Source organism: Heptranchias perlo, chromosome 8 (assembly GCF_035084215.1).
Source record: "Heptranchias perlo isolate sHepPer1 chromosome 8, sHepPer1.hap1, whole genome shotgun sequence".
Taxonomy (NCBI): Eukaryota; Metazoa; Chordata; class Chondrichthyes; order Hexanchiformes; family Hexanchidae; genus Heptranchias; species Heptranchias perlo.
Window position 1 is genome coordinate 71789382 of NC_090332.1, and position 25266 is coordinate 71814647.

At 40.5% G+C, this 25266-nt stretch overlaps 1 protein-coding gene across 5 annotated transcripts in view; it reads right to left on the minus strand.

The window, feature by feature from the left end:
- Positions 1 to 25266, minus strand: part of LOC137324685 (mitogen-activated protein kinase kinase kinase kinase 3) — a 233859-nt gene that overhangs the window by 18600 nt on the left and 189993 nt on the right. For 4 of the 5 annotated variants that reach the window (XM_067989274.1, XM_067989272.1, XM_067989271.1 and 1 more), the window contains 7 exons: positions 20362 to 20403; positions 15541 to 15625; positions 15370 to 15449; positions 14189 to 14249; positions 6801 to 6918; positions 4639 to 4697; positions 2984 to 3087 (listed from right to left, as the gene is read on the minus strand). In XM_067989274.1, the coding sequence (XP_067845375.1) occupies positions 2984 to 3087; positions 4639 to 4697; positions 6801 to 6918; positions 14189 to 14249; positions 15370 to 15449; positions 15541 to 15625; positions 20362 to 20403 (549 nt within the window). The remainder of the gene's footprint in view (positions 1 to 2983; positions 3088 to 4638; positions 4698 to 6800; positions 6919 to 14188; positions 14250 to 15369; positions 15450 to 15540; positions 15626 to 20361; positions 20404 to 25266) is intronic. The other variant, XM_067989275.1, reaches the window with a different exon arrangement.

Here is a 25266-nt window from a genome sequence, read left to right on the forward strand (position 1 = left end):
CATGAATGTTGGTGAGAAAGTATGCAGACTTCATTGTATGTTATAGCATAGGAGGCAGCCATTTGGCCCATCGTGCCTGTGCCAGCTCTTTGAAAGAGCTATCCAATTAGTCCCACTCCCCTGCTCTTTCCCCATAGCCTTGTAAATTTTTTCCCTTCAAGTATTTATCTAATTCCCTTTTGAAAGTTGTTATTGAATCTGTTTCCACCACCCTTTCAGGCAGTGCATTCCAGATCATAACTTGCTGTGTAAAAAAAAAAAATCTTTCCTCATATTGCCTCTGGTTCTTTTGCCAATCACCTTAAATCTGTGTCCTCTGGTTATCGACCCTTCGGCCATTGGAAACAATTTCTCCTTATCAAAACCCTTCATGATTTTGAACACCTCTTTCAAATCTCCTCTTAACCTTCTCTGCTCCAAGGAGAACCCCAGCTTCTCCAGTCTCTCCACATAATTGAAGTGCCTCATCCCTGGTACCATTCTAGTAAATCTCTTTTGCACCCTCTCTAATGCCTTGATACCCTTCCTAAAATGTGGTGTCCAGAATTGAACACAATATTCCAGCTGCAGCCTAACCAGTGTTTTATAAAGGTTTAGCATAACTTCCTTGCTTTTGTACTCTATGCCTCTATTAATAAATCCCAGGATCCCATATGTTTTTTTGAAAAACAGCTTTCTCAACTTCTCCTGCCACCTTCAAAGATTTATCTATATATACCCCCAGGTCTCTCTTTTTACCAAAATGTATCACTTCACACTTCTCTACGTTAAATTTCATCTGCCATGTGCCTGCCCATTTCACCAGTCTATGTCCTCCTGAAGTCTGTTACTATCCTCCACATTGCTTACTACATTGCCGAGATTTGTGTCATCTGCAAACTTTGAAATTATACTCTGTATATCCAAGTCCAAGTCATTAATATATATCAAAACAGCAATGGTCACAATACCGACCCCTGGGAAACACCACTGTATACTTCTCTCCAGTCTGAAAAACAACCATTCACTCTCTGCTTTCTGGTCTCGATCCAATTTTGTATCCACGTTGCCACTGTCCCTTTAATCCCAGGGGCTTTAATTTTTTTAACCAGTCTATTTTGCGGTACTTTATCAAATGCCTTTTGAAAGTCCATATACATATCAATCGCATTACCTTCATCAACCCTCTCCCTTACTGCATCAAAGAACTCAATCAAGTTGATCAAACTTGATTTTCCTTTAAAAAATCCGTGCTAACTTTCATTTATTAGCCCATACTTTTCCAAGTGCCAATCTATTTTGTCCCGGATTATTGTGTCTCAAAGCAATTTCCACCCTTACTTCCTCAGTATCCTAGGACGCATCCCATCTAGACCAGGTGACTTTTCCACTTTGGGCATTGCCAACCTTTTAAGTACCTCCTCTTTATCTATTTTTATCCTATCCAATTTCTCTACTACCTCGTTATTTACTGTGACATTGGCTGCATCATCTTCTTTAGCGAAGTATTCATTCAGTACCTCAGCTATGCCCGCTTCCTCCTCAAGATGATCTCCTTTTTGGTCCCTAATCAGCCCCACCCTTCCTTTGACTACCCTTTTATTATTTATATGTTTATAAAAGACTTTTGGGTTTCCTTTTATGTTACCTCCAATCGAGTCTCATTCACTCTCTTTGACCCACTTAATTCCTTTTTCAGTTCTCCCCTGTACTTTTTGCATTCAGCTTGAGTTATGAACCAGACATTTATCATGAGCCTCCTTTTTCCATTTCATTTTAATCTCTATAACTTTAGTCACCCAGGGAGCTCGAGGGATGCCCTTCCTTTTCGTGGGAATGTGTCTAGTCTGTACCAGAACTATCTCCTCTTTGAAGGCCTCCCATTGAACTTATTCAAACACCTTGGATCCAGTAAATATTTGAAACCAGTCTTTTTGGGGATGACAAGTGGTGATAAAAATCTTATTTTTTTTATAAATAGGAACCTCCCCAATAGTGTGCAATTGCATCAAAATGTTCACTTTGACTGGTAGCAGTCCCCAAAACAATCTCGACAAACAGTGGGTAACTTTCTTGAAAGCATAGTGACTGTTCATCTCCAATTGTCTCCTTGAAGATGCATCTGTTGTGATATGGTCCCACAGAATTGATGCATAGAAGCTTGGGGGGGGGGGGAGGAAAGAGGTGGAGGAAGGATCGGAATAGGGAAGGAGAAATAAAGATTCTAACATGACTGATCAGGTGGAGGGGTCTGATAGTTACCCATGGCATGACTTTATATTTTTTATATTTCCCCTAAAATATCAACCTCTTGGTCTTAAGTGTGATGCAATTGGTTTCAACTAATGTCCAAAAAAACCCCTGGGGATCAAGACATCAGTGTTTCCTTAAAATTCAGACCATCTGGATTTTAACCAATTTCCTTCCTTGGGCATTTCACATACAGAGGACAATATTCAAGAACTTGTGTGTGTTTTTCATACACTATATGCCAATTGATTATGGAACTCAAGTTGTTTAAAAAGAAAGATTCAAGAAGAATAATAGATCTGTTCAGTGGAATTTATTAGACTAGACTGCTGTGCATTCTGGTACATAGTTGTTACACTGTCATTTTGTCACAACCCAGTTGGGGAATTGTGTGGAGGTGGTCTTGCTTGTAATGCATATTGTAGTGTCAGGAAATAGTGATCATAATTTTCATTATAACCGTAGTCTTTAAGAATTGAATTTTGTTGCAATGCAAAATTGTGAAAAACAGCCTTACCGAGGACAATTTACAAGGTTGCTGTTATTGGGTATACGTAAACATGCTATTTCATAAGACTGAGATTCAAAAAGTACCCATCTCAAAAATAATCCATCCAACTCTTGATGTTCGGTCTCTATGTTGCATCACCTGACCAATTTTCATTTGCATTTGACAGGAAAAAGTAAACCCACATACTGGAGCTCTGACTGAACGAAAGCACAAAGCTGCATGATTTGTAAACGTTCCACTTACTTTGATCAACATAAACTTCTGCATTTGCTCAACCCACTCTAACAAGACGATGCTAGATTGCAATGCACCACAAAGGTATTTATGTCCTGTGTAAGGATTCCTTACTGTAATAAACAATAAGCAACTTAGTATTTTTACCAGCACTGTACACAATATGTTGGGTTACATGCTCAACTAATATAATGTGTACAAGTTTTTTTGCTACAAAATTTTGTGTTGTCTGTCACTTGTCACCACATCTCAGAAGGGGCAATGGTGATTACTCTCAAATTGGCCTCAAAACCCCTGGGTTAAGGAGGGGAAAATCAGCCAGAATTCTTACTCCTCATCAATATCCAACAACCTCTGTTAGAAGTGCATTTGTGTGGATGCCAGGTGAGGACAAGACTAGGCTTGGCTGTATCGCCCAGGCTATTGACGCTCACTGTCAAGAATCATACATGTGGTGGTGTGCTGGAAGGCGTCTGGGACCTGTGGAACCATAGCCCAGGATCAATGCCTTCAAGAGAGGAAAGATTTGGAGAAAATTGGCAGAAAGAAAATAGCATTCAAGTAGTACATTGGAACATTAAGCATAATGGCTTAAGTATCACTTTTTAAAAAAATACACAAAATAAGCCTAATGACAACACTGCAGTGGGGGAAGAGGTACAGTGCTGTTCAAAGAGCAAATTCATGCCAATTTTTCCCTGTTACCTACAAATCTCAATCACTAATGATAAACACACTGTCAATTAAAGTAGGGAAATTTGAAAGTTAATCAGTTAGGGTCTCAGCACAAGACCTTCTAACAGAGATGCTATAATCAATTGACTATTAATACTACTTGGCCACTTTAATGTATTTTCTGACAGTTTGAAAGATTTGATAGCTTTGTCCACAGATCCCTGAAAGTAGCAGGACAGGTAGATAAGGTGGTTAAGAAGGCATATGGGATGCTTTCCTTTATTAGCTGATATATAGAATATAAAAGCAGGGATGTTATGCTGGAACTGTATAAAAAACTAGTTAGGCCACAGCTTGAGTACTGCACACAGTTCTGGTCACCACATTACAGGAAGGAGTAATTGCGCTAGAGAGGGTGCGGAGGAGATTTACGAGGATGTTGCCAGGACTGGAGAATTTTAGCTATGATGACAGATTGGATAGGCTGGGGTTGTTTTCCTTGGAACAGAGGAGGCTGAAGGGTGATTTGTTTGAGGTGTACAAAATTATGAGGGGCCTAGATAGATAGGAAGGACCTATTTCCCTTAGCAGAGGGGTCAAAAACCAGGGGGCATAGATTTGAAGTGATTGATAGAAGGATTAGAGTGGAAATGAGGAATTTTTTTTTCACCCAGAGGGTGGTGGGGGTCTGGAACTCACTGCCTGAGAGGGTGGTAGAGGCAGAAACCCTCAACTCATTTAAAAAAAATAACTGGACGTGCACCTGAAAGAGCTGTGACCTGCAGGGCTACGGACCAAATGTGGGAAAGTGGGATTAGACAGGGTGGCTTGTTTCTCAGCCAGCACGGACACGATGGGCCGAATGGCCTCTTCTGTGCCGTAAATTTTCTATGATTCTATGAACATCTTCCAACTATTATTTTATTCTCTACTTAACTCAGAACAGCACATTAAATGGAGATATTTAAGAAAATAGAGTAACTCCTTACCAACACAACATTTTTGGCAGCCTTTTGTATCTGGAATTTTTGTAGATACTGCAAACTTCCTGCAAAATAAAAGTAAGAGTTAGCTGCTTAAATCATACAATCTTTATTATATACATTAACAATTAATAGCAGTTAGAAGCAATTAATAGGTTGTTGAGTGAGGCACTGACTAATGTCGATCAGGTTTGACAGCAAGTGTCAACAGGCTATTCAACTAGAGACAGCATGATAGCTGAACACAATCCTTTCTTTGTCCAACATTCAGTTCCACCAGAGGTCCCTGGATAGCAACCAGGAGCTACAACCCTGGCTGATTTTCTTCCCCTAATTCAGAGGCACTGAGACCAATGGTAAATTACCCAACTGCTGCCCCAGCTGAGCTAAACCAACTCAGGATATTTGAGTGAATCTGGAACATCAGCACCACAGCACTTGATGCATTTACCCACTAAACCTAGGGGAGCTTAGTCATTTGGATTTAAGCATCACGTTTTTAATTCTGAAGCAGAAGAGAACCAAAAAAGCAACTACATAAAAATAAATTCTTGTTAGCAGAAAGAGGAAGAAAATAGCAGCTGCAGCATCCAATAATATAAAAATTACCTTTGCAGGGCATGAAATGTGAAAACACTTCTTCCCAATCTTAATTAATTTTAGAAAAAAATGTCTGGAAGAAATTGATATTAAGACCAGATAGTTTATGCAATTACGGCACAGAACATCACCGATTGCTCCTGCTTGTTCCTAGATCCAGAACTAAGGACAAATGCAGGCCAGGCCAGTTCTGTATGAATTTAAGAGCATGTTTTTCCTGCAAACTACCAATTTCAACTAGAAAAAACATGGCATTGAAATGGATCACTTTTGAAAGAGGTTTCCCTTGTCACATGAAAGCTTCTTCAGTTTGTATTTGTACATGGTGAACATTATGACATACTGCACAAGGACAACATTTCATTCTTCTTCTGACTCCCTTTTTCAGGTTGAACACAGGTGAGCAACTTGCTCTCTGCCAATGCCACTGTGCAACCAGTCATCAAGCACCTTGTCTCTGATTTCCCTCCTGATTGAATTATGGGGAAGTGCCTGACTTCTATCTGAGGACAGCAAAGCCAAGCTTTGGAACTTACATGGGTGGCGTTGGAACTTATATGGGTGACTATAGTAACAAGCCATATTCTACCACTCCGTAAGCTCTTACAGTGCTGCAAGTACACCAATTGTCTGGTACTTTAACAGTGTCTCCTCTATTTTATTGATACTATCATCTAAACTTTCCTCTCGTTTCCCCTAAAACTGTAAATACATTATCCTATAGACTCTTCCTCCTACCTACATCACTGTGTTGAAATAAATACATCTCATAATTGTGAAACTCCTTAGCACCCTCAGCTTTTCCTTCCTTTTCCGATATTTGAATTTTAAACCCCAAGATTGACCTAACCGCATCACTACTTCTCGATTTACTACATTTCTTTTACTTTTTTAAAAAAAACCTTGGTGATATCACTTTTGTAAGGGTTAATATGTAATGCAGGATTTCGCGTGTAGTGTGGACTCTCAGAGATAAGCAAAAGCTTTGCTGGCTCGACAGAATAGTGCAGCAACTTTGAGGACTGGAACAAGTTGGTTTTGGCGAAGGTGGAGTCCAAGGTAGAGAGACAAGTCTTATTAAAGCTCTGTATAGGCATGTTTATTCTATTGTATATAGGTAAGAAACAGGGATGGTGTGCCATGATCCGGTTGGGACAGACAGACACAGTCACCCGGAGCTCCCGATGGGTATCCCGCTTGTGAGTATCTGATCATCATTCATGAGTGTGTGTTTGCTTGACTGCTTAACAAAGATCCATTTTAACCCACTCTATTCTCCAAACTGTCTTGCAGCATTTATTCCAACAACTTTGATTTCACAATTTAAAAAAAAATCTAAAATAGGGTAATTCATTATTGCATAAGTCCATTTACTTCACTGTTAGTAACACCCGCCCTCTCCACCAATAAACAGTGCGCTTCAGTCAGTAACAAAGACACTCGGCTCTCCGCCAATCAACAGCGAGCTTCAATTGAGCATTTGGCTTCAATATCTCAGTATTTCTCACTGTGTCACCCATAGTAAATTATTTAATTCCAACAAAGTGTATGAAAGAATCTCCTCTTACCTTGGAAGTATTCTGTCAGGAAGTCTATATGCAGGAATAGAGACTGGCAATTTTTGCATTTGTCTAGCATACTCAAAAAGACCCAACAAATTGTGAGAGTAAAGTTGGGAAGCTTTTCCTGAAAAAAAAAGAAAAATGCCTTTCAAGCAACAGTATACTACTTCAAGAGTATCAAATGCCATCTACACATATCAGATGTCAAGACAGTAATTTGTTAAGGAATTCTTGGTTTTTATATTTCTTCTCTTTGATTTCACATTTTCAAGAGAACTCAAAGCCTGTGGTGAATTAATTCCTTTTATTGCATTCTTGATTTTGATGCCTGTGAACGTCTTAGCTGCATCTTAGTCCTGTGGTCATATTTTTATATTTGCTCAGAATTCTGAGAATACATCACATTCTCTTTTTTGTGCAAAACTGACCCGTGACTTTAAATGACTATATGTCATAGCAGACAGGCTTTCCATCTCAACTTGAACTTTGCAATGACATACCTACAAGCAAGTGAGGGACATCAGTGTTTCAAATAAATGAAAACAGTTCTCTTGCTGAAAACAGCAAGACACAGCTGATATGTTCACAAACAGGAAAGAGCAGCTGACCCAATGCAATCTAAAAAGACAAGGCTTATTATTTAATCTCTTGAGGAAGGTGAATGGTCAGAAAGAACTTCCAAAAGGAATGAACTTAGATTTCTCTCTCATCCTCTCCCGCAACGTAATCAAGCAAAACCTTTAAGAATATCAACCTAACATTACAATAACTATTTTCAATCTTGATCACTGATTTATTTCCAGAAGAGGTTCAGAACCAGTTATCATCACTGGGATAATTGATACATCCCCTCCAAGGGCAGCAGGGTTCAACAACCTGTAACGTAGAAAAGCAGTAGCAATGCTAATATGTGGAGAATTTAATTTGAAGAATGAGGACTGGACAGGATCTGCTTAGGAAAGGAAATGTTACTCACCACAACAAATTCTGTTTCTCTGAAGGAGAACAGCTGATATTAAAAAAAAAATCATTCTCAGATGTGGGAAACACTGGTAAGGCCGGCATTTATTGCCCATCCCTAGTTGCCCTTGAGAAGGTGGTGGTGGCCCTTCTTCTTGAATAGCTGCAGTTTTTGTAGTGAAGGTGCTCTCACAATGCTGTTAATAGGGAGTTCCAGGATTTTGACCCAGCAATGATGAAAAAACAGCAATATGTGTCCAAGTCAGGATGGTGTGACTTAGAGGGGAACTTGGAGGTGATGGCATTCCCATGCACCTGCTGTCCGAGGTTGCAGGTTTGGGAGATGCTGCCAAAGCAGCCCTGGCGAGATTCACAAGCTGAAAGCTTCAAGTGCTGATTGCAATACCTTTCCCCATATTAGGTCCCTTTCTAATGTAAATCTCAGTCATGTAGATGTTATCATAACAAGGTATTACTTAGAACAAGGTATCCAGAGGAACAGAAGGAGGAAAGGTGGGTTTTCCAACCTGATAAAACCCACTTTCCCTCTTTTAATCCTATATATACTGGGATTGCTGCTACTATAGGAGATAAAGGAACTTACCCTCTAATAGTGTGACCCCAATCCTTGCCAGATTAGATTTAGAGGGCAGAGAACATGTTAAAAGTGAAACATTTCAGGATCCATTTTGGCACCCAGTGTTAAGCACTTGGCTGGCCTTAGTTTTCTTTATAACAAATGAACAAAAGGCATTGAAGACAACATTGGATCGGGAAAGGTCTATGTAAATATCAACACTACACACACTAAAGTGTACTCTATGCTCAGTATTAGATATGAAAAAGAGAGCAAACAGCTAAGGAACTGCAAATTGATTGAACTCAAATTATTTTAAGAAGGGATTTGAGATTAGCGATAATCTGATCCTTCAAAAGGACGTCTCACAATCACAATCCTTTAAAAAAAACATTTTCCCCAGAATTTGTGTACTTCAAGACGAGAAATGTTACTGATAGAGAACAGAACAAATTCCCAATTCAGACACTTGTGTCAATATCAAGTACTCCCAGGTTAGGTTTAGCCTGAAAGATGCAGAGTAAAGCTCCTCTATGCTGTCCCAAAAATGGGACTCAGCCCAACCTAGAAAAACACCTTGACTGCACCAGTGTGACATTTTTCCATTTCTCATACTACCCACCTTGGAATGAGATTGTCAAATTAGGGGTAGTTTTTGTGAGGTGCGGCCATGCTAACTAGAAACTAAGTTGAGACTGTGCATTTATTTTACACATGACCTCCACAAGTGGCACACAGAGGAAACTTTCATTGCATTGCTCAGGGCTGGATTTAAACTGATATCCCCAAGGTGAAAGGCCAGTGTTTAACTCACTGCACCACCCAGTTCCCCAATCATGAGCCTTTTTAAAACTCAAGCCTGCGTGTCACAAGGACTCATGGGAGTCATGAAAACATCTGCTATTCAAATTGAAATTCAAGTAAACTAGTAAGTATCTGTAGTAAATGGCAAAGGAGGTTGTGGTTTTTGAGAGAGATTTCTCTTTCTCCCTCCACCCTCACTAGAATGCTTTCCTCAAGCTGTCAATTTCTTCTGGCATGGTGAGGTAATATAGTGTTACTATTGGGTCAAGAGGTCGATGTCCAAATACTTCATAAACAGCCTCATACAGGAAGCCACTAAACTGGCCCTTGCCATCGATGTGAAACTCTGCCCGGGATCCTATTTTGAGCAGCAAGAGGGAATGTGCTCTGGAGATTCAGAGGTTATTCTTGCGGCAGTGAGACTATTCCTAGGATATCTCCTAAGTTTTCCATCTCTGGAAAGTTTCCAGTTTGAATATCTCTAGGCTTACCAGAAGTCTGAGCTACTCAAGCACAAGGATGGTTTTGACTACTGACAGGCTGCCACCTGAAAAGGTGCTGATTTCAGCTAATATTAGCAATACACTCTATTAGCTTAGCCATCATCACCCATAAGGGTTTTGTGGGGACCTTGAGACAATGCAAAGCAAAATATCCTGAATCCTTTATTACCTTGCCCTGTAGAAATTACCTGCAAGTTTCCCTAATTGTTGAGGTATACGTATCCAAGAGGGTCTGGGCTACAGCAAATCCCATAAACACGTTACCCCAATAAATTTTTCATATCAAAATCCCTCCCTCTCTGACACATGGATATGACAAAATAGCACGTTGTTTCTTTTGAAGTTATTTTACCTCAACTGGCGCCTACTTCTATACCTAGGAGTCAGTAAAGCACTTGGCTCTAAGTAGGTTACCAAAAAAGCAAAAGAACAGTATGAATAAACACTAGAAAACTTTACATAATGGCCTCAGAATACCCATGTTACAAGTGATCTTGATCCACATGTATGCAAATATAAGGAGTGGCACAACACCAGGTTATAGTCCAACAGCTTTATTTGAAATCACAAGCTTTCGGAGCTTTGCTCCTTCGTCAGGTGAAGTGAAGAGTTGCATAAAGGCACAGCATATATAGTCAGAGAACAATGCCTGGTGATTACAGATAATCTTTCTAACTGCCCTTTATCACACCTCGGCAGAGAGATAAAGGGCAGTTTGGCCGAGGTGTGATAAAGGGCAGTTAGAAAGATTATCTGTAATCACCAGGCATTGTTCTCTGACTATATATGCTGTGCCTTTATGCAACTCTTCACTTCACCTGACGAAGGAGCAAAGCTCCGAAAGCTTGTGATTTCAAATAAAGCTGTTGGACTATAACCTGGTGTTGTGCGGCTCCTTACATTTGTCCACCCCAGTCCATCACCGGCATCTCCACATCATCACATGTATGTAAACCTCAGTGAGTTGTTTCTATTTTATTCCAGATTTTTTTTTAAAGTATAAATTTACCTTTGCTTTGATTTATTTGATTTTTTTTTGTTGAAAATGACAATTTTTCTGCCAGATGTCTTGGAATATGACCCTTCACCACCCCAGCAAACCATCCTGGGCATGTCAATAACAGGGAGCATCCCAGAGTGGCTCCATTGCAAACAGCAAAGGGGAAATGGGACAACTTCAAACCAGCTGAAAAGTTGCTCCACACACACACACACACACACACAAACCCAGGAAAGCATGAGAATGCAAATTTCCTAGCCCACTGAATGGAGCTGTCTGACCATGAGAAACCAAAGTAGCATTACAACTTTCTGAAGTTATGCGCCCTTTGGTCTGCAACAAAGCCATTGTTGGACTCATGGGTTGGTTCCCCATTTCAAAAAGAAAATCAAATAATAAATAACTAATAAATCCAATAAGGAACTCAGGAGAAACTTCTTTACTCAGAGAGGTGAGAATGTGGAACTCGTTACCACATGGTGGTTGAGGCAGGTAGCATAGATGCATTTAAGGGGAAGGTAGATAAGTACATGAGGGAGAAAGGAGTAGAAGGATATGTTGATAGGGGCAGATTAAATAAAGTGAGAGGAGGCTCGTGTGGAGCAGAAGCACTGGCACAAACCTGTTGGGCCAAATGGCCTGTTTCTGTACTGTAAAATGTTATTCTAATACGTTAAAGATTAGTTTCTTCTATAAAAATGGGGAGTACTCTGAATAACAGGTTCTCACCTAGACTGACTTTTCCCTGCAAGTAAAAAAAACTCCAGTCAGTCCTTAGAGGATCTCAAGCACAAGGCTATGGGAGCACCTCAGTTATCTTAGTGGCAAAATCTAACAGAGTATCATGTCTTGCTCTCTGATGCATGTGATGAGATGTTCATCTTGTTCAGAATGTACTGGAGGAATTGGATGTGAATATTCATCCTTGCAAACAACTTTTAATAATGTAACTGAGCATGCTGTAGCTTTGCCCTAATCACCAAAAAGAAATGAACCATACAATGACAATACATAAAGGACTAGAACCTTTACTTGTTTAAATTGCACAGTGGCACAGAAGTGACTGATAAAAAAAATTGCCCAGCAAAATCCTTTCATTCTCAGGAATGTGGACGTCGCTGGCAAGGCTGAGATTTATTGCCCATCCATATATACCCATCTCAATAATGATTGAAGGGAAACATGGGCATGCTTTTGGGCAAGCAAGTGACAATTAAGTGCAGTGACACACATGATCATACAGCAAAAAGCCCACAGTTGTTCTTAATTTGGGCTAAATTCCTTCCCTCGTGAGAGTTGCATGAAGGGCACATGACAAGAGATAGTGGGGGCTATTTTGGGTAACCCCCAAAACCGGGTAACATAACATTTGTGCTGCCTGGTAATTTACCGGATTGCTGTGCCAGCCAGTGCTACCTGTGCTCACCAGCAGGGGGACCAGATATCGCGAGTGGCTAGCACCACTTAAAGGCAGCCTGCATCTCTTAGAGGTGCAGGTGGCTGCAGGAAGTGAGTTTGTGCTGCAATATAGTGCAGCATGGTGATGATGAAACCTCTGGAATTTTTTAATGAGCAACAACTGGGCTACTCATTAAAAAATTTTGCGGGACTCTGATATTTGCAAAATATAAGATATGGGTCCGCACAGAGTCTGAACGGAGATCAGACATCGCACACGTAAAACACAGATGCAGGTCCCATCCCTATGTTCATAAACTGTTGAGTTATTTTAAAACAGTGAATAAAGGTTGCATACTACATACTTACATCCTCTGAGCTGCACACCAGACCTCACCAATCTGCCGATCTGAGTTTGTACAGGGCCTGCAAGAGAGGTTTCTACCGGGCCTGCGAGAGTGTGTGCACCAAGGTTCTCTGATGATGCACTAGAGGCCTTGGTGCAAGAGGTGGACAGAAGGAGGGACATCCTTCTCTGGAGGGGAGGAAGAGGGGGCGGCAAGAGACCCTCCAGACATACGCTCCCGAGGCAGTGAGAGGCAGTAGGGGACAAAGTCACTAGCAGGTGCATAGCACCACGAGCATGGATGCAGTGCAGGAAGAGGTTCAACGCTTTGACATAAGTGGTCAAAGTGAGTGAGGTCAACTGTCAAGTGGCGTCTCCTACCAACTACACCACTAGCCGCATCCACTGCTCCACGCACTACAACCTCCATCACCCACATACCAACAAACTCTTTCCATCAGTACTCAACTCTTCCAATCAGATGCTTCCTCTCACCCATTACCACTGTTACAAGCTGCATACCCACAACTCAGGTCACAGGTCACACACACTGGCAGCTATTCAACCATGACAGCCACATTATCGAAACATCTTGCAGGACACTCATCGACATATATCCTGCTTTCTTGCAGGAGAAGGTGGTGCATAACAGCAAGTGGCAGTGGCTCCATGGAACATGAACCTGCTATCCTCTCAGGATGACACAGCATTCCTGTCCCACCCCAGCCACTCTGCCAGCGCCCTTGCTGCTGCCTGTCAGCTAGCCAGCCTACTCCCTGTAGAGTATTGAAACTTTATTATAGGAACATAGGAAGGTACGAACAGGACTCCTGTTCCTATCTTCCTATGTTCAATGAAATCATGGTATTTGTTACCTAACTCCGTATATCCGCCATAGCCCGATATCCCTTAATACCTTTGGTTAACAAAAATCTATCAAGCTTAGATGGATTGAGACAGCATCGACTGCCGTTTGCGAAACAGTGCTCCAAATTTCTACCACCCTTTGCGCGTGGAAGCATTTCCTAACTTCATTCCTGCAAGTCCTGGCTCTAATTGTTAGGTTATGACCCCCAGTCCTAGTATTCAAGTATAGGAGACCTCCAAAAACAGGTACAAATGCATCAGCAGCCAGAAGCAATAATCCAGCAATTAACCTGTAACTCCTGCATGATCCCTTTAAATAGCGCTGGTGGGGGCAGGTCCATCATGATATTTAAGACCTGTTCAGCTCTGCGAGGTTAAGACAGTGGGTTGGCTGGAGCGTTGAGTTCCAAAATCACACCTGTCCCTTTACATCAGCGTTGCACATTGATCTACCGACTACTCTCCCTACTGTACATGGTGCCGGTGTTTGTTACCTGCGCGTGCACGAACGCCTTTACCAATATGGCATCTGGTGCACCACACGCTAGAAGTGTGGGCACGCATTCCGGACGCCATTTTGGGTCCTTAGGAGTCCGCGTAGCGCCTACACAACGGGCACTACGTGGCCCAATTTAGAGCCCAGTATTCTATTGGAGAGCTTTTATAAAGGGGATCAAACCAGACTTATGCTCTATGATCTGGTTCATGCAATTTTTATTTAGCTCACCTGGAGGATTCTGTATGCACAGGACATGGACGATCTCTGTAACTAACCCATGAAGCATAAGTATCTCAAACAAAATACTGCATACAAGTTGTATAAAGATCTTTATAGATTGCAAAGAATAATTTTGTGCCATTCATTCAACGGTCCTTGTTTCAAGTACATGAGAAGTGGTTTACAGAATTTCAGATATCAAAAAATTGTATGGAGCTTACCAGATATCGATAGTAATGCATTGTTCATTACATACAGCCACGTGCACCTTCTTTGGACAAGCTAAAATGAAAACATAAGCTCAGTAACGAAACACATTGGAGTAGATTTCAACCTCCAAGAACGGGTGGTTTGGGGGCGGATGGGCAGTGAAAATGCTATGTTTTCAGAGCGGGACCGCATCCCGGCTGCAACACACCTACTTCTTCGGAGATTTTGAGGGTGATGACAAGTCACCAAAATGTATACCATTTCTGTGCCTGTGGAGAGCAGACACTAGGAAGTCCCACCCTCATTTAAATCCGGCAGGCCGACACTTAAAGGGGCAATGTACCTCATTGAGATACTTAAATATTAATATCTTGTGTATTGGACAATTAAAATTAATTTAACCTTACCTGTTCGGGTTTCCCATCTCCTCTGAATCGCATCAGGTGAAAGCAGGCGGGAAGGGCCAGATCCATAGGTAAGTGCCTTTATTGCACTGCTTGTGGACCAGGAGGAGTAGGAGTGCTTCATCCAGGCCCAGCAAACTCACTTGGCCGACAGGACTCCCCACGATCGGCCCACCCCCCCTCACCCGCACCAAATCCACAAAGCTTGCTGACCACTGATCCACGATGGTGGCTGACCCACCTCCACCCCAATCCACGATGGTGGCTAACACCCCCCCCCCCCCCCCCGATCCACGATGGTGGCTGACCCCCCCACCCCGTCCACATCCCCTCACCACCACCGATTTTTTCCAGGCCCGATGATCTCTCCTCTCTCCTCACCACCCCCCCCAACCCCCCGATGTGCAGCTCCTTTCACTGCCGACGGCCAGCCAGCCTGTCAGTCAATCAGGCTGGCTGCCAGGCACAAAACCCAGAAGTGCCATTGATGGGCCTCATTAAGGTCGCACTGGATTTCGCACCCGGAAATCTTCCCCTCCACTCCCTTTCTGGCTGGAAGTTAAAAAATATCCCACTGAGCAGTTTAGAGATTAAGATGTATAAGGTATTTCCCTCCCCACCTTCCCCAGTAAAGCAAGCCAATTTATCTGTGATCTATTTCAGTATAACATTTAATTTCTCAAGTTGGGTTCTGGGAAGTACATTGAGGGTGTATTTCCATTGGGGTAAGCAACAAATTAAATGCTAAAAATTGTTTAGAACAGTTAATCTAAAAACTGAATGTTTACCTGCTCCATTGATGTTTCATGTAATTCATTAAGGTTTAAAGTGTAAATGCCTTCTTCAGCACCAAATATAAGGTACTGATCTGCAGAGGGAAAAGTGCAAAGAATTAAATATAAGAAAGCAGAAATCAAGGATAAAAACTTTGAATTTTTAGTTCTGGAAACAGCAAATACCTCTTGTGTCTGGATTAATCCACGATGTTGCACAGTGAATTTTCAGAGGGCAACCATTGAAAACCTTAGAGAAACAAGCACCCATCTGAAAAAGATTGATTTAATTTCAGTTTTATTCAAAATAGAGTTGCACTGGACACTTTACATGATATGTTGTAAAATGAAAACATACAGGGTAACACCACCAGACACTTCCTTTTTAACTACAGTGGGGCTGTTTGATTCCTACGCAACCAGGTAATATGTTTTGTAAGGTGTGTTTCACTGAATTTGTTCCTCTTTTTACTTACTCCCGTACTGAGACCAAACATTTCACAAAAAAACATGATAGGTAATGCACAACTTTCTGAAATAGCAATCACAACAACATTTTAATTTTGCAATTAGTACAGTGTCTCCCCAGAAATAATACAGGAAATGTGATGTTTTTAAACTACAGCCACAGCAAAAGTCTGTTGCAATTAGTGTTGTTTAATTCTCATCCACCATGCTAGGTCCAGGTGTCACATTGTGTTATTGGTTAATAACAGCTAAATGATCCAGTTCTGTACTTGGATTCCTTTAACACCCATTTCCAGCTTTTACCTTTTTTGTCTGCAAATTTATTTCATAATGTGGTATTACTACCTAAAAAAATCAGAACAAAATAATATGAACTATATTCCTGTTTTGTAGTGCATAGTTCACTTCAAATTTGTATTTTATTTAGAAATGGTATACATTTTGGTGACTTGTCATCACCCTCAAATTCTCCAAAGCCTTGAAGGGGGAATAGCACCATGTATTTCACAAGTTGTCATCATGTGAACTGCCACCAAAGCAGTGTTCGTGGCTATCTAGTTTCCTTTCCAATTCATTCGATTTGTGCTGTAGGTGATTGCTCATTCTCCAAGTCTTTTTACATTAACTCAGGGTTCTCTAGGGATCATTTAGTTCCTTCTTCATAAAAATGGCAATCTTCAACCATCATCCAACCCAACCCATTCCTGGGCAGGATACAAGATAAAGGCTACCATCCAATGGGTGACTTTTCTCACAGCTTTAGCTTCTAACTGTCAGAATTTTTCTTCTTTGTCTCTATTTTATATTATTATGGCCATTGATCCTCTGAACTTTCCTTTTGCTGTTAATTCAGCTCTAAATTCAATCAGATCAAAACCCTTAGTGCAAACAACTTCCAGTCCTCTCAAAGTGAAATGACTGAATCACATCTTGATCTCCCTCATGCCTTATGTCATCTTTATTTCAATTCTTGAAGGATAGTTTTTTTATGCCTCTCATAAACCTAATCAACAGTACCACCTCTTTGATGGATCCAACCTGAGTGCTTTTTCATCTATCGACGTTCTTAGTCTATCTTCTCGGACCTCCAATGGAACTGAACGTCCCTTCCATTGCTCTTGCTGCTTCCAAGAATTTTTGTTTCCTCTTTCATGCCAAAAATATCCTTCCTCCTCAACAGCTTTTAAATCTCTATAAAGCCCGGGGTCATTCAAGACTTGAAAATTGCTCTGCATTTGTGCAATTTAATACTTCTCTTGCAGTCCTGGACACGATACAGGATAAAGTCTACCATCCGATGGGTGACCCTTCTCACAGCTCTAGCTTCTAACTGTCAGAATTTTTCTTCTTTGTCTCTATTTTATATTATGGCCATTGATCCTCTGAACTTTCCTTTCTTGATTTTGTCTAAACTGTGAATATGTCATCTCCAGACACCCTTCCTCCTCTCTACATCTTCACACTGTCTTTTTCTATAATTTATTCTTTCCCAGGACCTCAAAAGTGTGAAACTCCTTACTGCACTCAGGCTTTTCTCTTCTCCTGTAACTTAAAGACTTTTTAAAATCCAAAACATGGCATCACCTAATCATTACTTCCTGATTTACCTCGTCTTCTTGTCTACTTGCCGGTATCCTGTACTACAGGCCTTGGCCCTTCACAACGTTTTTTGGTTAAAAAAAGTTTCACTATTAACTTTTCGCCCTAAGCAGTTACTTTCAGAACTTTTTAAAATTAGAATTGCAGCCTGGACAAGGGAGTTAAAATTGTAGTTAAACCACAGAATTATTAATAATAATAAATATAAAATAAAAACAGAAAATGTTGGAAAAGCTCAGCAAATGAGGCAGCATCTGTGGAGAAAGAAACAGAGTTAACGTTTCAGGTCGAAGACCTTTCGTCAGAACAGAATTATTAAACTGTTTTCCATTTTTAATAGTTTGGACAGCTTTATAAATGTTATTTGAAAACAGCTCAAGGGATTTAATACTGGAATATTTGTAGAATTCAACAATGCCAAAGTAAAAACAATTTGAAAAAACAACCATCTGGAAAAAGAATGTCAAAGCTGGCTAAATCTAATTTGAGTGGAGCACAGATATATATATGTATATATCAGCCATACTAATACATGCAGTGAAAGTTGCATGAAAAATCAAAGCAGTTATAATTTGAGGTGGTGGGCCCCCAACAATTCAGCAGATAAATGGACCACCACCTGGTGTGACACTGAGCTACTTGGACCAGGAAAGCCCCAGGTTCGATCCTGTGTGTAAAGTTAATTGATCTCAGCTGGGGCCATGGTGGGGCACTACAATTAATCTGAGTGTTTTCTGAGCTAGGGAAACACAAATGACCCAATCAGGAATTCTGCTCCTGATTCCAACCCTGTGACCATTACTCAAAAGTCCACATGTAACCATTAAGCAAGGGCAGGGTTGGCTTTTGCTGTAATATCCCCTCCATAGTCTATTAACTTGCTGACAGTGGCTGGCTGGGCTCAGACATGAAGAATGACTACATGAGTCAAAGTCAATAGAGGGCTACCAATGCCTTTGAAACCATACAACAGCATGATTTTCTGCCTTCAGAAGAAGGGGAAAAATTGGGGAAGTAGGATGAAAGAGAAGGACAAGGAGTTGGGATGCAAATTAGCACCCATGGAATGTTAGTCAGATAAATCAATAGCACCCAGTATGGCTGTTTGCAATAGAATCTGAGACACGAGAGGATGCCACATGGGTTCTGGTGTCATGTAACACCTAGAACAATGAATGGACCAGAGTGCGTAACAGACACGTTTAATGTGGTATCACACATTGTGGCCCATGTGTTAGTTTTATCCATCTATAATCTCATATTGTACGTACTGTGGAGATGCCGGTGATGGACTGGGGTTGACAATTGTAAACAATTTTACAACACCAAGTTATAGTCCGTGAATTTAAAATAAAATTGCTGGACTATAACTTGGTGTTGTAAAATTGTTTACAATTGTACGTACTGTTAGTTGTTAAACATTGAAACACATTGGTTAAAAACAAACAAAAAGGGCACAAGTAAATTTTCAGACTAAATTTAGACTAGGTGAGAGCGAGAGTAGCGTGAAACTGGTCAGCTGTTGATTGTTTCTTTTCGTATTTCCTTAATAGTTTTTCATTGGAACTTTATGTACATTTTCAACTTGTTTTACGAATCTGAAACTAATTTAGTGCAACTGTGACAGACATCTGTACGAGTGATACAATGTAATCCCATTGTTGTTGAATGTTGGAAATGGTCTAATTGATATAAGTAATTCACCAATTAAACTCCACATACTATCAGTGGGTTGCATTTTCAACTCGACTAAAATCACAGAGACACCCATTCCTTTGAAACACATGATATGGAACAATTTCCCATTTTCGCACTATGTATACAAGCACACATAAAATGAGTCACCTCATTACTTTTGTCATCAGCACTAGTCATATTATATCTGTTGTATCTCATGGAGCCTTTCTCTGAAAAATAGTTGATTCAAGAAAAGGGGAATAAAAGGATATGGGAACATGTGTGGAGGATAAACACAAACATGGACTGGTTGGACCGAAGGGCTTGTTTTTACATTGTAATTTCCATGCAGCACCAAAATGTGACAGGAAATGCAAACAAGAAACATACAGCAAAAAGGAGGCCATTCGACCCATCATGCCTGTGTCGGTTCTTTGAAAGAGCGATCCAATTAGTCCCAGTCCCCTGCTCTTTCCCCATAGCCCTGCAATTTTTTCCTTTTCAATTCCCTTTTGAAGGTTACCATTGAATCAGCTTCCACCACCCTTTCAGGCAGTGCATTCCACTAGATACAAGATTATACACACTAGTTGATCTCCTGTGGCATTGTTCTTGGTGAATCAGAGAATACACAGCCTTATGAGAACTGGAGCATGTTGCACATAACTTATTATGCTGCTATTAAGGTGAAGCTTTACTTAAGTGGACTATTCCTTTAAGGCAGAATTGGCACATCCTGAGGTCAGAGGGTAATTGTTGCTATGGAGATTGACAGTTGTTTATGAATCGCTGGTTCCACCCCAGGATCATAAAAACCAACAGGAAATAACTAGCTTTCTTTTTCTTATGTGCTTTTCTTACAAACAGATTCTTTTGCATCTGTAATGATGCGCGATGTCTGAATTTGACAGATACACCAGATTAAAGACTTACACGTACAAACATTTTTATAGCTAGAGATGGAGGAGTATTTGTATTAAAATGACTATCTTTCCACATTAAGCACTAGACCAAGCAATTCTAAAACTATTAAGTCTCAGTATTCTAAACCAAAACATTTGAGAATAATGTAATAAGCAGAGAAAATTTCTGGAGGTCAAAAATAAAGAGCGTTAATAACTAGAGTTAATAATGTATTCAGTGAATTCTACTTTGGGGAGATTTCTCAAAACTTATTTCAGCTATCTAGTAAAAAAAATGATGGAATCTACTTTAATAGAAAACAATCCACTGATTTATGCTTCAAAATTATAAAATACTCACATGCACTTTTGGGGTTGGAGGAAGACCATTGCTAATAGGTTTCTGTAAGGGGAGGGAAGAGAAAGCAAAAATATAAAAACAAATGTCAGGATTAAGCTGAATTATAAAGTTATTTTCTGACAAAGATAATCTATTAGAAATTCATCAGAATGACAAACTTTTCATTATAATTCTGCAGTGAACATTTTCTTACAATGGTTTTACTGCAAAGTGCAGATTTATGGGTAACCCAGGTGTGATGCTCAGATTTAGCTGCAACTAATATTCAACAGATCAGCTTGTTAATTCAGGAGAAAGTGGTAGGACCAATCCTACCTTGCAAGGCACCTTCTGTAAGCTGATCACAGCAACATGAAGAACAGTGTTATAGAAATCCACTGCCCAAAAGTTACATTGCAAATCATGCATATCACTGATTCAGGTTTCTCCGACGGCGAGAGCATTTCTGAACCTAGGGTACTTATCATGTCCTTCAATTTGTGCTCTCTCGTTCCCTCTAGTTTTCTTTGCTCGCAGCCAGTATTCCCCCAGGCAAGCTAGAGTTCCATTGACACAAAGAAATGTAGAGTACTTTGTGATGCAAGGAAGTCTGGCAAGCTTCCAATGTCGTCAAAGGAAATCATCTTATCTGGGAGAAGACAACCCATTAATCAAAGAAAGCTAGTCAAAGGTTGGGGAGAGGAAGCAGGAAAGTGCAAGCTGAGATAAGGGCACAGAAATGAACTTATAGCCAAAGAGATGTGTTTTGTCAGTACTTTAGTATCACTACATAAAATGCTGACATGGTTTTAATATTCACTATATTAAATTGCTAACCCTAGGAATCAGTAATAAAAACAAAGTGTTAGGAAATACTCAGCATCCGAGAACAAAAGTACAAACAAAAGGTCTTGCATTTATATAGTGCTTTTCACGACCTCAGGACATCCCAAAGCACTTCATAGTCAATGAAGTACTTTTTGCGCACAGCAAGGTCACATAAATAACTTTGAGATAAATGACCAATTGAACTGTTTTTGATGGTCGTGTTGGTTGAGGGATAAATATTGACCAGGACACTGGGAGAACTCCCCTGCCCTTCTTCGAATAGCGCCATAGGATCTTTTACGTCCACCTGAAAGGGCAGACAGGGCCTCGGTTAATGTCTTATCTGAAAGATGGAACCTCCGAAGTGTCAGCCTAGATTATATGCTTATTCGCTAAAGTAGGGGTTGAACCAACGATCTTCTGACTCAGAGGTGATAGCTACCACTGAGCCAAAGCTGACACCTAAGAAAAAGTAGGTTAACATTCTGGGTGCAGACATTTCCTCAGAACAATCTGTCACCTTTCATGTCAACCTACTTTGTCTCTTTTTAGATGCTGACAGAACAGCTATGTATTTCCAACATTTTTTATTTTTACGACAGATTTTCAGGATTCTCGTTTTTTTCTTCTTTTTAAATTTTAAGAATCAGCCATTTTACAATCAAGTTCAATTTTATTAATACTGAGGGATAAGTCCATACTAATGAACTCTTGAATATTCATACCTAAAAGATATCCAACTAAAAACACTGCAATGACTGATCAAGGTTGGGCCACTTAAACCTCAATTCCCAGCACCTAGCATCCCAGAGGGAGCTATGTTTCACACAAATATTCGAGGATAAGGCTGTTGTTAGGCCTTCCTCTGGATTATTCTTTTAAGACACATTTAATCAAATGCAGACGAGTGCCTTCAATGTAAGCTAGTCTTTCTCTCCACTCCTCCAGTCACTCCTTTTCTGGGCAAATTGTTTAGAAATACTATGACCTGATGGGTAATGCAAAAGAAATTGCACCATGGTTTCAATAATCGTGATAATTTCCTCAAAGCCAGGAGGTACCCAAAGTGGAGGGGGGGGGGGGCACGCAGCCACGACAAGGATATAGGATGTTGGGTAATAGGCATGAGGCAGACAGGCTGGTTGAGAAGGAGAGCCACCAATGTACCTTCTCTTGCTATGAGAGGTTGCATCAAAAGTCTGAATTTCTTTACACTTTAAAGAAACTTGGCAAAAAATTTTAATTCAAAGAAAACATATAAACTGATGCAGCCTCTCTTAGGGCAATCTCAGCATAGATGTTTGAATTCCCGCTGATTTCTAGAAGTGGATGGTGGACCAAACAGAGCTGCTTCTGGTGCACAGTAATTGGTTATTATGGGGGGCGCTCATCAAAAGTGAATCTTTAAAGGGCAACTTAGCAAAAACTTAGGAACCTCTACTCCAAACTACAAAATGATTCCATTAAATATCAAGAATTTATAATTGGTGCTGATAAGTAGTAGTATCATACAATCTTTCATGTGATGCCATTTATTTCCAGCCCCAATCAGATTTATTGATATTTCCATGTTGCAGAAGTGTTCATTAGCTGGCAAACAACTAACTTTGACAAATAGCTGGAAGTAAGCTTCAGGCTGCAATTTAATCTGAGTTCTATGGATGTTCATACATTATTTGAGCTTCAGTCCAGTGCTACAAGGTGCCATTAACCTCTTGTTTGAATTATAGCCTTTTAAAATCCTTGTCAATGATGCTATACATTCCATCCTCCTGAGAATTGATAGTTTTGTTCTGCAATATCACCATTGCCACTCAGCTTTCAATCAATGCAATTTTGGCATGACTTTCAACTGCCACTGCCCCTAATACATACTATACATACAATTAAAATGAGTGCAGAATAAGTAAAAGGCCAAAATTCAAAGGACATCAATGAATCATTTAAGGTTTGTTGTGGTTCACGGTCACATGATAAATGGCTCTCTCCCAACCATCCATAATTTCACGTTTACAGACAGAAAAGGGAACCTAAAGCTAAAATTTGATTCAAGTTTCATCACTTGAGCCTTAAAAAAAGCTTTTCATCTTAAGTACTACAAAGCCAGCTGCCTTGACCTATCAAAGCTACTAATTTATCCTAAGCATCATTTAGCACAAGGAATTTCTCAGTGTATCTCCCTTTTTCCTTTTTAGGCAGGTTGTTATTATTTTCACTAACTGATTGACTATATCATCAACTCAGCTATAAAATTTAAGGCCAATAGCTTCAGCAGTACAGTATGATACTCTAAGTCAAAAGGGCCTGAGTGTGAATCCCAACCTCAACTGATCGGCAAGACTTGCCTATCTTTACTGGGCAAGTTTACAGTCCACGAACAGACTGTGCAGCCTTTCACACTGGATGGGAGTATTTTGCAGTAGTTGAATGCTACCTCTTAGGTGTGAGACACAGCAAAAGCTTCACCCCATGGAAAAACACCCTTCCTGAGTCAGCTAATCACAACAGAAATAACTGGTGATAGGAATCAACTGTGAAGCCTGAAAAAAGGAATGTATAAAGGAGGAAAATTTCTAACCATAGTATGCAACTTTCACGGAAATAGCCTCTACAACACAACACCGAATTCTAAAAGTTTCACAGGAGGACACGAAACTTTCATTTGTAGCCTTAATAACATTTAGCAGGAGGTGGGGGCAGGGACTCATTGGTTAATTAGTCATCGAGCAGATACAGATAAATTATATATATATATATATATATATTTACATACACACACACATTCTTTTCCATTTGAAAATAGATCATAGAAAGAATCATAGAAAGGTTACAACATGGAAGGAGGCCATTCGGCCCATCGAATCCGTGCCAGCTCTATGCAGGGGCAAACCGGCGAGTCCCACTCTCCCGCCCTATCTCCGTAGCCCTGCAATATTTTTCCTTTCAAGTACTTATCCAGTTCCCTTTTGAAAGCCACAGTTGCCTCCACCACCCGTCCTGGCAGTGCATTCCAGATCCTAACCACTCGCTGCATAAAAAGGTTTTTCCTCATGTCACCTTTGGTCTTTGCCAATCACCTTCAATCTATGTCCTCTGATTCTTGACCCTTCCGCCAATGGGAACAGTTTCTCTATATCTATTCTGGCTAGCCCCGTCATGATTTTCAATACCTCTATCAAATCTCCTCTCAACTTTCTCTGTTCCAAGGAGAACAACCCCAGCTTCTCCAGTCTATCCATGTAACTAAAGTTCCTCATCCTTGGAATTATTCTAGTAAATCTTTTCTGCACCCCCTCTAAGGCCTTCACATCTTTCCTAAAGTGCGGTGCCCAGAACAGTGTTTTATAAAGGTTCATCATGACTTCTTTGCTTTTGTACTCTATGCCTCGATTTATAAAGCCCAGGATCCCGTATGTTTTTTTTAACTGCTTTCTCAACCTGCCCTGCCACTTTCAACGATTTGTGCACATATAGCACCAGATTTCTCTGTTCCTGTACCCCTTTTAGAATTGTGCTCTCTAGTTTATATTGCCTCTCCTCGTTCTTCCAACTAAAATGTAACACTTCGCATTTTTCTGCGTTAAATTTCATCTGCCACATGTCTGCCCATTCCACCAGCCTGTCTATATCCTCTTGAAGTCTACACTGTTCACTACTCTTCCAAGTTTTGTGTCATCTGCAAATTTGGAAATTGTGCCCAGTACACCCAAGTCCAAGTCATTAATATATATCAAAAAAAGCAGTGGTCCTAGTACCGACCGCTGGGGAGCACCACTGTACACCTCCCTCCAATCTGAAAAACAACCGTTCACCACTACTCTCTGCTTTCTGTTACTTAGCCAATTTTGGATCCATGATGCTACTGCCCCCTTTATTCCATGGGCTTCAATCTTGATGACAAGCTTATTATGCGGCACTTTATCAAACACCTTTTGAAAGTCCATATACACCACATCAACCGCATTGCCCTCATCCACCCTCTCTGTTACCTCATCAGAAAACTCTATCAAGCTAGTTAAACACGATTTGCCTTTAACAAATCCGTGCTGGCTTTCCCTAGTTGGAACAGTGGTGTACGTGTAAAAGTCATCCTGCCCC